Source organism: Pelophylax lessonae (assembly GCF_965119305.1).
Source record: "Pelophylax lessonae genome assembly, chromosome: 3".
Taxonomy (NCBI): domain Eukaryota; kingdom Metazoa; phylum Chordata; class Amphibia; order Anura; family Ranidae; genus Pelophylax; species Pelophylax lessonae.
In genome coordinates this window covers 178449750-178463112 of record NC_138770.1, presented here as the reverse complement: position 1 = coordinate 178463112, position 13363 = coordinate 178449750, and the positions used below count along the sequence as shown (strand labels likewise).

At 42.4% G+C, this 13363-nt stretch overlaps 1 protein-coding gene across 23 annotated transcripts in view; it reads left to right on the top strand.

Annotated features, from left to right (window-relative positions):
* Positions 1-13363, top strand: part of LOC309549656 (thyroglobulin-like) — a 330286-nt gene that overhangs the window by 278468 nt on the left and 38455 nt on the right. For 19 of the 23 annotated variants that reach the window (XM_082250044.1, XM_082250039.1, XM_082250054.1 and 16 more), the window contains 2 exons: positions 8890-9105; positions 10083-10274. In XM_082250044.1, coding sequence (XP_082106170.1) covers positions 8890-9105; positions 10083-10274 — 408 coding nt within the window. The remainder of the gene's footprint in view (positions 1-8889; positions 9106-10082; positions 10275-13363) is intronic. The other 4 variants (XM_082250047.1, XM_082250056.1, XM_082250049.1 and 1 more) reach the window with 2 other exon arrangements.

The following is a 13363-nucleotide window of genomic DNA, read 5'->3' as shown; positions in this document are numbered from 1 at the left end:
GCCCGGCAAGCCAGGAAAGGGGGAGACAAGTCAGTGCCCCCCCGAACCATACCAGGCCACATGCAATCAACATGTCGGGGGGGGTTTGGGGTAAGGGGCTCCCCCCTAAAGCACCTTGTCCCCAAGTTGATGAGGACAAGGGCCTCTTACCCACAACCCTGGCCCAGTAGTTGTGAGGGTACGGGGCTGACTTATCAGAATCTGGAAGCCCCCTTTAACAAGAGGCCCCTGGATCCCACCCCCCATGTGAATGAGAAGGGGTACATAGTATCCCTACTCATTCACCAAAAAAGTGTCAAAAAGTAAATAAAAACCTACAGAGAGTTTTGACTTTATTATAAAAAAAAAAACAATTTCCCCCAGTGTAGATCCATCATCAATAATGATGAATGCAGGCTGCTGGCTCCCTACTCCAAAGCACCCCCCATGTTGAGGGCATGTGGGCTGGTATGGTTCCAGGGGATGGGGGCACTCGATCATCCCTCCCCTTTGCTGGACTGCCGGGCTGCATGCCCGGATAAAGGTCTGGTATGGATTTTGAGGGGGGACTTCCAAACCATTTTTAATTTTGGCATGGGGTTCCCCTCAAAATCTGTACCAGACTCTAAAGGGCCTGGTATGAATTGGGGGAGACCCCCACACTGGGTTTTTTCTCAATTTTTATTGCCGGTAATTGTTTTGCTTACATTCATTGGGGTACCCTGCTGACAGCTGATAAGTGAGTTGTTGTTAAGGATGCGGTGGCCGACTTGCCGGCCTGCTCCTTAACAACCACCTATACACTGATTGTTAAGGACGCTGATGGGCCATTGGCTAAGAGAAAAAAATTACTGTAAACCATTGCTTAGCATTGGTTAATAGCGTTTAGTAGCTTCTAGAAGCTCTTAGCTTTTTATTGCTGGCAAATTGCTCCCAAAAATGCAAAAAAAAGTGTTTTTTTTTTCTGCTCCTAGAAGCTAAAGCTTGAAAAATGTTTGTAGCCTACAATAGTTGGCATGGACACATAGGATAACACTATTTGCTTCTAGGGGCAGAAAGCACTCAAAGTAGCTGCTAGGAACTGCTAGAAGTTTAAAAATAAGCTAGTATGCATGGAGCCTTAAACCTTTTTTAGGTACTTAGCGCCCAGGGCTATCTGCTGCAAACATCTGTCGGCAACATCTGCATCATATGGTGGCTGATTATCTGGGATCAAGAGTGGATAAAGAGAGCCTCTGAATGGATGACCCTTTGGACTACTAGGTCAAAAGGATGGACCCATGGTCAGAACTTGCCCATAATACATTTGAGCTGCTGTGCTGACCTGCAGCCAGCGTGTACTCTGAATGTGCATTCGGTGCTACAGGAGGCTGACAGAAAAAAAAAGTGCATCTGTCCACAGACACAGTTTATCGCTTGACATATTTAAAAATTAATTAGTCCTGGATCAGAAGCAGCTACCAAGCCCCCGATGCAGATGCTGCTGATTGATTTTGTGAGAGATCCTGCCACACTTACAGATTTTTTTATTTTTGCTGCATCCGGAGTAAAAAAGCTTTGGCAATACTTTGCTTTAAAAAAAATCTCAGATGCTAATTCCATTGCCATGTTTGGTCTCCATGAGCACTCCCAGCTGTCGTAAGCACATCCTTCTACCTACCACTGTTAACACCTTATGCCATTGCTGTAGGCCTGCTACCATCACCTTAAGAAATGGGGCCATAGATGCTGTAACAGTAATTATAGTAAAGTTGCAAAGGTTGTCATTTTTTTTACAAGGGTCCAAGAATTAAGGTTACAGTGTTTGGGCACCACGAACACCCAATGTCCGATTTTTCCGTAGGTTTGTGACAGTTGTGCAAAATAGATACAATTTATTTTTTAAGGGATTGAGCCTCTTCTGTTCAAGATTATGTGTTGGATTACAGTGCTATTAACCCTTTTACTGCCACTGATGCATCTAGTATGTTGGTGGCGGCGGGGTGTTTTACCAGTGAGTGTGCGTAAATCTGCCAGGCCGACTTTTGGCTGTCAGATTAAAGCAATCCAGCAGTTATATAGCTTCCACGCACCCTGGTTACTGCTGGTCCCACTCCCCTCCAGTCCTCCCTCTTCTTGCTAATGACCCAGAAGCGAGGCGTAAAACGTAACCCCGGGTCCCAGTATCACTGTCCCTAGTCAGTTTGGGTGGAGAGGAAACTAAAGGAGTTTTATGTGCACTCCATTACATAGTTAGATACTCCATTACATAGTTGAATAGTCTGGTTGAAAAAAAGACCATCTAGTTCAACCAAAAAAACATTAGTTTAGTTGGAAGACAGGTTAAACATTAGGGGTCTTTTAGACCCCTGATGTGCCATTAACCACTTTAGGACTGCTCACAGTGGCTCCCCTGGGTCCAGCGACGTAGACCTACGTCGCTGGACCCCTAGTGATCTAGGCGGCGCGTGCGGCGCTGGAGGCTCGCTCCCGCTGTGTTGAGACATAGCGGGAATTGGGCCAGAGGAGGAGAGGCGGCGATTGCCATCTCTCTTCCCTAATCGTCGGGGAAATTGTGAGAAGATCCGCCCGCTTGTGTGAACAAAGCAGGCGGATCTTCTCTGTGACAGACAGGGAGCGATCACAGGATTCAGCATAGCTGAACCTGCGATCTCTGTCACAGAAGCCCCTCCCCCCACACACGTCAGTAAGCATGAGGCATACATTTAACCCCTTGATCACCAACAGTGTTAACCCCTTCCCTGTCAGTGTCATTATTACAGTATCAGTGCATATTTTTACAACTGATCACTGTAGTAATGTCACTGGTCCCCCCAAAAGTGTCAAAAATGTCAGTTAGGGGTCCGATCTGTCTGCCGCAATGTCACAGTCCCGCAAAAAAAATCGCAGATCGCTGCCATTACTAGTAAAAAAAAAAACAATAAAAATGACAAATCTTTCCCGTAGTTAGTAAACGCGATAATGTTTGCACAAACCAATCAAAATACACTTATTGCGATTTTTTTTTTTACCAAAACTATGTAGCAGAAAACAAACTGGCCTAAAATGTTAAAAAATTTTGATTTTTAATTTTTATTTTGGGAATGTTATATATCAGAATGTGAAAAATGGATATTTTCAACTTACACTGTTAAAAAATATCCAATATATTAAATTTTTGTCATATATTTAGGCCAAAATGTATTTAGCTACATGTCTTCTACAAAAAAATTCTCAATGAGCGGATTTTTATCCACTTTAAGACTGGAAGATTTTACCCCCTTCCTAACCAGGCCATATTTTGCAATTCAGCACTGCGTTATTTTAACGGACAACTGCGCGGTCATGCGACGCTGTACCAAAATAAAATTGATGTCCTTTTTTTTCCCCACAAATCAAGCTTTCTTTTGGTGGTATTTGATCACCTGTGCATTTTTTAATTTTTGAAAAAAAGAGCGACAATTTTGAAAAAAAAAACAATATTTGTCGCTCTTTTTTTATTAATATCGCAAAAAATAAAAATCGCAGAGGTGATCAAATACAACCAAAAGAAAGCTATGTTTGTGGGAAAAAAAAGGTCATAAATTTTGTTTGGATACAGCATTGCATGACCGCGCAATTGTCAGTTAAATTCGCGCAGTGCCAAGTTGGAAAAAGTGGCTTAGTCATTGAGCAGCAAAATCTTTCGGGGGTAAAGTGGTTAAAGAGAAGCTATCACCAAAAATGCATGACATAGGGAACTTTTTGTCCCCTAAGTCATTAAAAAGAAAAAAAGATTAGTAAGGAAAAAAAATTTAAAACATGGAAAAGGTACTTCAAAGCACTTCTAATCCTTTATTAAAAATTGTTTGGGCCTCCTCCCACCCCCACATTCACACACATACAAATGTAAATGAATGCGTTGAAAACGTTGACTGCAGTACACATGTTAACTAGTACTGCACGCAAGGGAAAGAGAGTAAAAATTCTAGGCCCATTACCCATGGTTAACTCTAAACTGATTAGCTGCAGGGGCTTTTAAAACATTGCAGAGACGAAGGTGCTTCTAAGTGCAATAATAAAACACTTTAATAACAAGGAAAGGTTAAAAACACTAACAAGATGGAAGTAAAAAATAGGCATATCAATGAATCCATAATGTTCAGCTGGATTCCTCCTGGGAGTAGACAGCTGCAGGTGGAAATTCCAACTGACCGGCAGTGGGAAACCCTGTGTCTCTGATCCAAGATGGAGAGCCGTGCTGTCAGGACCAGCATGGAATCCAGGCAACCGGACGTGACGTCAGAGTGGGCGGGACATGTTTTGGAGCATGCCTAGTCGCTCCTTCTTCAAACCCCACTCTGACGTCACTTCCGGTTGCCTGGATTCCATGCTGGTCCTAACAGCATGGCTTTCCATCTTGGATCAGAGAAACAGTGTTTCCCACCTCTGGTCGGTTGGAATTTCCACCTGCAGCTGTCTTTACTCCCAGGAGGCATCCCGCTGGATATTATGGATTAGTTAATATGCCTATTTTTCACTTCCAACTTGTAAGTGTTTTTAAACCTTCCTTGTCATTAGAGTGTTTTATTACTGCACTTAGAATCAGCTTCCTCTCTGCTTTGTTTTGCCTATAGAGTGTGCTTCCCTCTTCTGAAGTGCTGCTATGGTGCATAAATCACACTTCAAGAGCCAGTCATGTACTGTTTGTCAAAGTATCCTTGTCATCCAGAGCACATGGAGAGACACACAGGAGAATTGATGGGCCTAGGTTCACCACAGTGTTGGTGACAGTAGTTGGATGAGAAGGTGATCTCTCCCTTGGGACAGTTAATTTGTGGTTTGTGGGACTGCAACCAGGGCAGGGTATTTCTAGAATGGCTGGCAATATAGGAAACCCGATGACGTCAAAACAAAGGCATTCCTGGTTTCCTGGTTGCTAGGATAGGAATGGTCTCCTGAGTAACAGGTCTTGGGTTTAGAGTAGTGCCGTCAGCTAAATGCATGTCAAGTCTTTGCTTTTTTTTTTTTAGGTTAAGAGAAATACATACTGTAAGTCCTTGGCAAAGTTAATGTCTATAAAGCAGCTGCAGGCTCCAGAGTCAACGATTTCCCGCAGCTTGAGTTCCTTTCCAGCCACCTACAATGAGATGGAAAGAATGACTTGGGTGGATAGAATCCCAGATAACTGGAGGTATGAAGGGTACGGTTGATTGGACTTACTTGGACGAGCCGGACAGTTGCATAGAAAATGGCCCATAGCTCTGCAGTAAAGGCATAGGTTACTTTGTCGTCTCTCTTCAGGAGTCAGAGCGGGTTCGAGAAAACCAATTTGCATGGGTTCCTCATCAGAAACTTTGGTAGGCTGAGGAACAGAGACAGGAACTGTTGGTCCTGGAAATTTTGGCAATACCCATGTGGGCTGGAAGGTCTGAGAATGTTCAGAGTGTCGCTCCCGCAGCTGTCGATCCAGACTTAAATGAGACTTTCTAGGGAGGCGGGAGCTTCGATCCTGGCAAACTCGTCCTTAAGGGTCTCAGACAAGTCTTAATGAAACTGGTATTTCAAGGCTGCATAATTCCATTCCACCTGATATCAGCTGACAACCTACAGAACTCCACAATTTAACCTTCCATGGGTGATTGGCCTTGTAGCAGGGCATGAAGGGCAGACTCAGCAGTGGCTGTTCTATAAAACAGCCATGAAAAAGAGGAAGGAAGAGCTAGTAGCTGGGTTTGGTTCTGCAGTGGCCACCGGAGCAGATTCTCTACACTGCTTGTGTAAGGGTCGTCATTTGATGGCATAGAGCCTCTAATGCAGAAGCACTTCTCTCAGCCTCAGACATGTTGCTGGTTGATACTATCACGTACCTGGTGATGGAGGCCAATGGAGAAAGGGCTTACCTTGAGATTAAGTTCCAGACTCCACCGAAGGTAAAACAGGAAGGACCAGGCACAAAAGAGCACGGGTTGCCTGCAGGACTGCTTGCAGGGGAACTCAGGAGTATAGCAGATGTGCTGGAGTGGAGTCTGCAAACAGGTGGAAATCACCAGAAGAAGGGAATCACAGCAATAATGTACTGGAAGAGCAGAAGATCAACCAGAAACTGCAGATAATGACAGACACTTCCTTATGAAGGTCGTTTGGTGCCAAACTAAGCAGGTGGCGTGCACATCCGTGCACACACCTGCTTGCCAGTGCGCATGCGTGTGCGATTTCTTGCGGCCATGTAAAGTATTGGTAGGGATGCCAGGACTTCGAGCACCTCTGTTGAAGATGGTGCCCTAACATGGGGAAGAAAAAAAAAAGGAAAGAGGGGAGGGGTGGGGCGGGGGGAGAGAATGGTGGAATTGTTGGTAGAGGGGTGAAGAGCACCAAAGGAGGGACATTCGTTTACAGTGGGATTGATTTACTAAAGACAAATCCACTGTGCACTGCATGTGCATGTAGAAGTGCAGTAGCTGTAGATCTGAGGGAGAGATGTGAAATGAGGGGAAGCTCTGCTGATTTCCATCATCCAGTCATGTGCAAGCAAAAATGCTGTTTTTTATTTGCCTTGCATGTCCCCCTCTGATCTACAGTGACTGCACTTCCAAGTGCACTTGCAGAGCACTTCCAAGTGCTCTTGCAGTGCACTTGTAGTGCACAGTGGATTTGCCTTTAGTAAAGCACTCTCAGGATGCAAAGAGGGCCTTCCCTTCTTCTAAGAATGTAAATATGTTCCAATGGACCCAGGTTTTGGAGTAAGCCTCATACCTGTTTTAAAGAGAAAGTAACAGGTTTTCCATCTTGTTAACCTTCTCAATTTTCGAGAGCCAAAGGGAGATAGAAGGAGGTCTCTCCAACGCAGTGCAATAAACGATTGGGCAGCATTAAAGAGGTAGTGTAGAACTGATTTGTTGCACATTTTCTCACCATGCCTCTTGATACATACCCTGTCTACTTTACAAAAAGGGGTCATTTGGGGGGTATTTGTACTGTCCTGGAATTTTAGGGCCTCAAGAAAAAAGATAGGCCGTCAGTACAGTACCTCAGGATTGATCAATTTTCAAATATATATATACCATGGTTTGTAGATTCTTTAACTTTAACTAAGACTAAATATATACTGATTTGGATTATTTTTTACCAAAAAGGGTAAGAGAATACTTTTTGGCCTACATTTATAAAGAAAGATTACTTATTTGCAAGATTTCGTAACAAAAACTAAGAAAAACGCCTTTTTTAAAAAGAAAATTCAGTATTTTTTATGTAGCACCCTCCTAGGTTGGAGGCACGATTACATCAATCCCGCGCATGCGTGCGGGAGCCGCCGTTCACTGGACAGGGCTCAGAAGGAATGGAACGGGTGGCCGTTCCTTCAGAGCGCATGTGCCGATGACGTCATGGGCTGCATGCACTGTAAATATCTCCTAAACGGTGCATGTTTAGGAGATATTTATAGTACCTATAGGTAAGCCTTAATATAGGCTTACCTATAGGTAAAAGTCTTTCAAGTGGGTTTACAACCACTTTAAGAATGTATTCTCTGTAATCTCTGTTCTTTCCTGTATATGTTGACAGACTTGCCAAAATGCTTGAAGAAGAGTCAGGAAGCTCAGAGAGGAGACGAGAAAGCGATAGGTCGTTTTGTTCCTCAGTGTGATGAAAAGGACAATTACCAACCAGAACAGTGTCATGGCAGGTTTTGGAGCTAGTCCGATTCTCCTGCGCTCAAGTGTAGTATAATGGAGGAAAAAGGAATGTTTCCAACGAGCTTGGATGGGTATGACTTATGGTCTTGCTGCCACCTCAGGACCAAGGGTATCCAATACAAACTGGAAGAAAATGAAAGAAAGAGGGGCGCACTGACCTAGTGCATTACCACTAAAAACATTTATTAAAATAGTAAAATGTATAAAATATACTCACAAAACAGGTGTGAATATTACAGTGCCTTGGCTACCTTGGAGATTTCATATTGATTATGTTGATTTGTGTAATATTCACACCTGTTTTGTGAGTATATTTTATACATTTTACTATTTTAATAAATGTTTTTAGTGGTAATGCACTAGGTCAGTGCGCCCCTCTTCTTTTCATTTTTTTTAATTTTCTTCCAGGTGTTGGAGCTACACTAGGAAGAAAACTGTACATGTTTTTGCACAGTTTTGTGCATTTTGGTCATTCCCAATAGAGTCTACTGGAGCCAAAAACTCCTGAAGCGTAAACCTTGGAACGCATAAGAAGCTCATGTACTTTTTTGAGCTACAAGCTTTAAGCTACTCTATGCTCATGTGCGAAAAGGCATAATCAAAAGAATTTGATGTTAAGCATTTTGGAACTTCAAGCTGCAAAATGCTCAGGTGTAAATGGGGGCCTACAAATGGTTAAGAAGAACTAAACTCTTACAAAAGAACACTCAGTTTAATAAAGTGCTGAGTAAAATTGGATTACATTTTTTATTTTTTAGCCAATGAAATAGGCGATAGTATATATAGATGATAGTAACTAGGAATTAAATGGATGAGGACACATTCTAGCAGTGGCTATACATCACCATTTTTTTATGGTAACTATATACCTATGTACAACTACAGGTAACTAGAACATGCCAGTACATTGCACGTTGGCATTACTGTTTGGAATCCAGCTCAGGAGTACACAGAAAAGGGTGACAGTGCTACAGCTAAACTCAAAAAGCCTTGTCGCTCTAGCAAAGGAAATGCATGTTGATACACTTCATTGTTAGCATTTAATTTAAATCAGTGCATATTCAAAAATTGTTTGTTTTTTACCATTATATATGACATGTGCACTACTTAGGATTTAGGTGGTTGGGTTTAGATACATTTTAATATATTTTCTTAGCAAAAAAGCAATGTCATTGTTACACTGCTACTGCTTCTGGACAGTTAAACCCTTATGAGTGTGTTCTCTGTAATCTCTGATGTTTCCTATATATGTTAACAGAATTGCCAAAATGCTTGAAGGAGCATCGGGAAGCTCTGGGAGGAGACGAGAAAGTGCTAGGTCGTTTTGTTCCTCAGTGTGATGAAAAGGGCAATTACCAACCACAGCAGTGTCATGTAAGCACCGGGTACTGCTGGTGTGTTAACGCAATTGGTGAAGAGATTGCTGGCACAAAAACTCCACCTGGACAAACACCAGCTACATGTAAAAAAGATGGTAAGAATCAGTTTTACAACTTCTCTGCATAACCTTGTCATAAATACGGTATATTTCTTTACATTATCATTTTGATCAACTCAGGAGAGGTCTTTGGTGAATGTGGGCTTAGAAAAGCAAGATATTGCCTTGCAAGCAATATTGGAATTATACTGCACTCTTCCCTAGACCAAGTTCTTCTGATGCCTCCCTTCTAACATAAGGTCTCTCTGGCCTTAGGATCACAAGATCTAAATCTACATTAGGCATGCCAGTGCTGGGGATGGATAGATTAAAAAAAAAGTTTTCCCACTCTGTATCACTACACTATCACCCTATGCTGGTAGTAGCTTCGTAGTAGCAGTGCAGATGAGAGTTTCACTGAATTCCACCAGGTATAAATAAGTGGGTTTCTTCTTGGGAATCATGGAAAAATTATTCAAATTAATTTTACAGCTTTATCATGTTCTCAGATTATCTTTTTTGTGGATGGACAGTATTGGTCAGCTTCATGTAAAAGACCTTATGTGTTATATGTTTGTTCATATATTTAGCAATTATACACTACTGTGCTCCCTCCACCTCTAAACTCTATTCTATGTACCCTGTGAAAGGAAGAGGTGTATACTTACCTGTTTCGGGGAGTGATGAGTGATCTGGTCTGGTTACATTATCAAATCGCAGCGGCAGAGGTGAGACAGCCAACAATGGATGCCCAATAAGAAGGTTATGGGTGACATTATCTCCCAGGCTCTGCAGCCATTCTTGGCGACCTATCTTCTTCACTGAAGCCGGCTGCTGGGGGGATCACGTGACCGGATCACTCTTATAATAGGTAATTATACACACCTTAATTTCACAGGGTAGATAGAATAGGAGTTAGAAGGGTGTGGGAGCAGGTTTTGGCTTAGTTAGGTATAGACTGGACTTCCACTTTAAGGATTAGTAAACCACGTCAAGTTGCATTCCATTAATCATAGCTTTATTATATTCTATAGATTCGGATACATGTCATTACGCAGTTGCTATGGTGAAAAAGTCCAGCGCATTCCAGTTTAATCAGCTGAAAGGAAAGAGGTCTTGTCACTCAGGTGTATCAAAGATAGGTGGCTGGAAAGCTCCTGTGACTGTGCTTATAGAAAAGAAGTTGTTGTCCTGGGATGGACCTGCAAAAGAATCCATTCAAAAAGGTATAAATTTACAATTTATAAAGTGCCAGTGGCTAAAACATGGTAAAATGAAGCTGATATTAATATGTAGCTCTAAGGAAACATCCAAAAAGAGCCCATTCTCTAAGGAATTGGTATGTCTCTGCTTTTATTACAAGCAGAGTGATTCTCTTTCTGAATATTAGTTTTAAAATTCACCATATAAAACATTTGTATTGTTGATTCCTAAATAAATGAATATTGAAAATTAACTTAAAGGCAGCATGTGTTTTATGGGTGCAGGAATAAAGAAAATCGACATTGAAAGAAACATACAGTGGCAAGAAAAAGTATGTGAACTCCTTAGAATTAACTGGTTTTCAACTATCAGTAATTTGCCGTATAATGTGACCTGATCCTCATCCAAGTCACAACAATAGACAAACATAATGTACTTAAGCTGATCACACATAAACAGCTCTAATTTCTTATGGGTTTATTGAACACACCAAATAAACATTCACAGTGCTGGAGGAAAAAGTAAGTGAACCCACAGACTAATTACTTCAACGAAAAACAATTGTAGTCAGTAGTTTGCACATCTAGGGTCCAACTAATGAAATAGTTTGGAGGTGTGGTTTAAAGCTACTTTGAAAATTTGTATTAAACATTATACATTATAATGGAAATGAGGACACATACAACAGTCTTATAGCATGATTATCAATAGTGATAGTACAACAACAGTGTTTTTATTGATGGGCCCTCCTGTTCTGGTGACATCAGTGCTCCACATTTCTTGTACAGGCATCACAGGAAGTGAAGAATATTCTTCCTAAAGTCTCCAAACAAAGAAATAAAAACTTGACTAGAATTTTAACTCTTTTCCACTTTACCCAAAACTAAAAAAAAAATGGTTGAACATAGGTGTCATGGACTTTGGGCTGCAGGATAACCATTGCCCAGAGAACTCTGTGTTTTATTGTGTTGTCAAGTTATCCAGAAGGAGCTAGTCACTAGTTGACTGTTATGACCATCCAGACTTCCATCTAGCCCGGGCACTCCATCAGTGCTTCATCAGGTCCTAGCCACATTCACATGGAACTGTATAGCGGCTAGGGCCAGTAGGAATACCTGCTAACTGTACTAGGAATCGCTTCAAAGGCCCATTGTCCTCCCACCTTGCTCTTTTAGGACTATGTTCTCCTTTTAGTGGGATATGGGCCAGGGTGGTAACTGAGAGGGAGCTTGCTTGGAAATCTTGAAATTTCAGAGTTACATCTCACCGGGTTTGGTAACCACGGCTATGAAACTGCTGCCTGGTTACTATACGAATGACACCCGGGTATATTTTGGTGGATAATGTGGAGTTGACATTTTTTTCTATCTCTAAGAAACATAATTGATGAGAGCTTTGCAGTTAAGTTCCTTTATTTTATTATAGCATTTCAGTGAGAGTGATGGCTGACATTCTGGGAAATTCCCCATCAGGCCTTGCCCCACTAGGGACATGTAATTTCCCTAATATGGGCATTGCCATACTTGGGTAATGGCATCACCTGTATCTCCAGCCCTTTTGGTTAAATTTATTTTTGGCTGGGGATTCTCCCTGCAGACAGCTAAATGAGGTATGTGATACAGCACTGTTTTGGAAGCTGTCACATACATGACAGCTTCCCAGCACAGACATGACACTCTAAATACTGGTATACCTCTGTATACCAGCTCAGGGATGGTCCTATTTACTGTTAGTTTCCTAATTTGAGAATTGGCTATAATTATTTAGGAATTTGTCGCTGCTATAGTGACAGGTTCTTAAAGTGACTGTAGTAAGAACTACCTGAATTTGCCCCACACGTTGGTAATTTTATCGACATTGGCACAAATACGTGCCTGAATTAGTTCTTAAAGTAATGACAGAAACCTGTTAGGGCCATTTTGAATTCCCTTCATGAAGCACTGTACCTGTTATTGTCATATTCCTCAGACCAGGGGCGTATCATGAAATGAGTGAGCCCGTGTGCAAGATAAATGTGGATGGTGTCAGTAGTGTTTTGTTTTTATTATTATATCTATTATTTTTTACAATTTTGATGCTTATTGTTTTTTTAAATAACTTTTTTACATTTCTTTTACAGTGCTTCTGGGGAAGGGTGTGTGTGTGTGTGGGGGGGTTCAGTGGACAGGGTCAGTAGGGCAGTGAACAGTGTCGATATTTTCATGTGTTTATTTTTTTACAATTTATTTGTTTTTATTTTTTTCACAATACTTTTTTGGTGGAGGAGGTTGGGGCAGTGGACAGTGGTGTTGGTGGGGCAGGGGGGAGTGGTGTCAGTAGTTTTTATTTTACATTTTTTTTACAATTTCATTTTTATTGCAATGTTTCATCAGCATCAGCCCTGTAGGTGGACTTTTGTAAGATATCAGGGGTCTAAACAGACCCTTGATATCTCCTCTTTGAGACAGAGAAAGGGACTGAGGACAAAGATTCCCCAGTCCCTTTCTTAGCAGCCTCAGCATTGAAGATGAATGGACAGGAGACAGAGGTAAACACAGTTTACTATGCTCAGTTATCAGAGGACACCGGAGTAATCGGTAGCAAACACTCACTGTGTCCAATTCTCCCCATCCTGACAGATCCCCCCAGCAGCAGGCAGCAGAGAAGAGGAGGGAAGCTGGCTGCGGGGGACAAGGGAGGGTGCAGGAGGAGGACAGTGGCCAGAGGAGGAAGAGAATGAAACAGAGGGGGCAGAGAAGGAGGACAGGGGACCTGAGGAGCATACAAGGGTCGAAGGAGTAGGACACAGTTAATAGCAAGTGATCAGTACGGCGAGTGGGGCAGCTGTGAGCACCGATCTCCCGGCATGGCTTTTCAGCTGACAGCCATGGAAGGGAGAGGAGAAGAAGCGTCTGCCCCTGTTGGGCCGAAACCTATTTGGGCACAACACTTGGAGCCATGCCGGTAGATCTGTGCTCACAGCTGTCCCTCCTGCCACACCGGCTGTGAACCAGAGGGACCATCCATGTGTGCAGGGTGTTCACTGCACACGGGCCCCCCGGTGAGGGGGTTGCTCACTGTGACCCACCCTACACACATGGATGGTCCCTCACATGGATGATATGCCACTGCC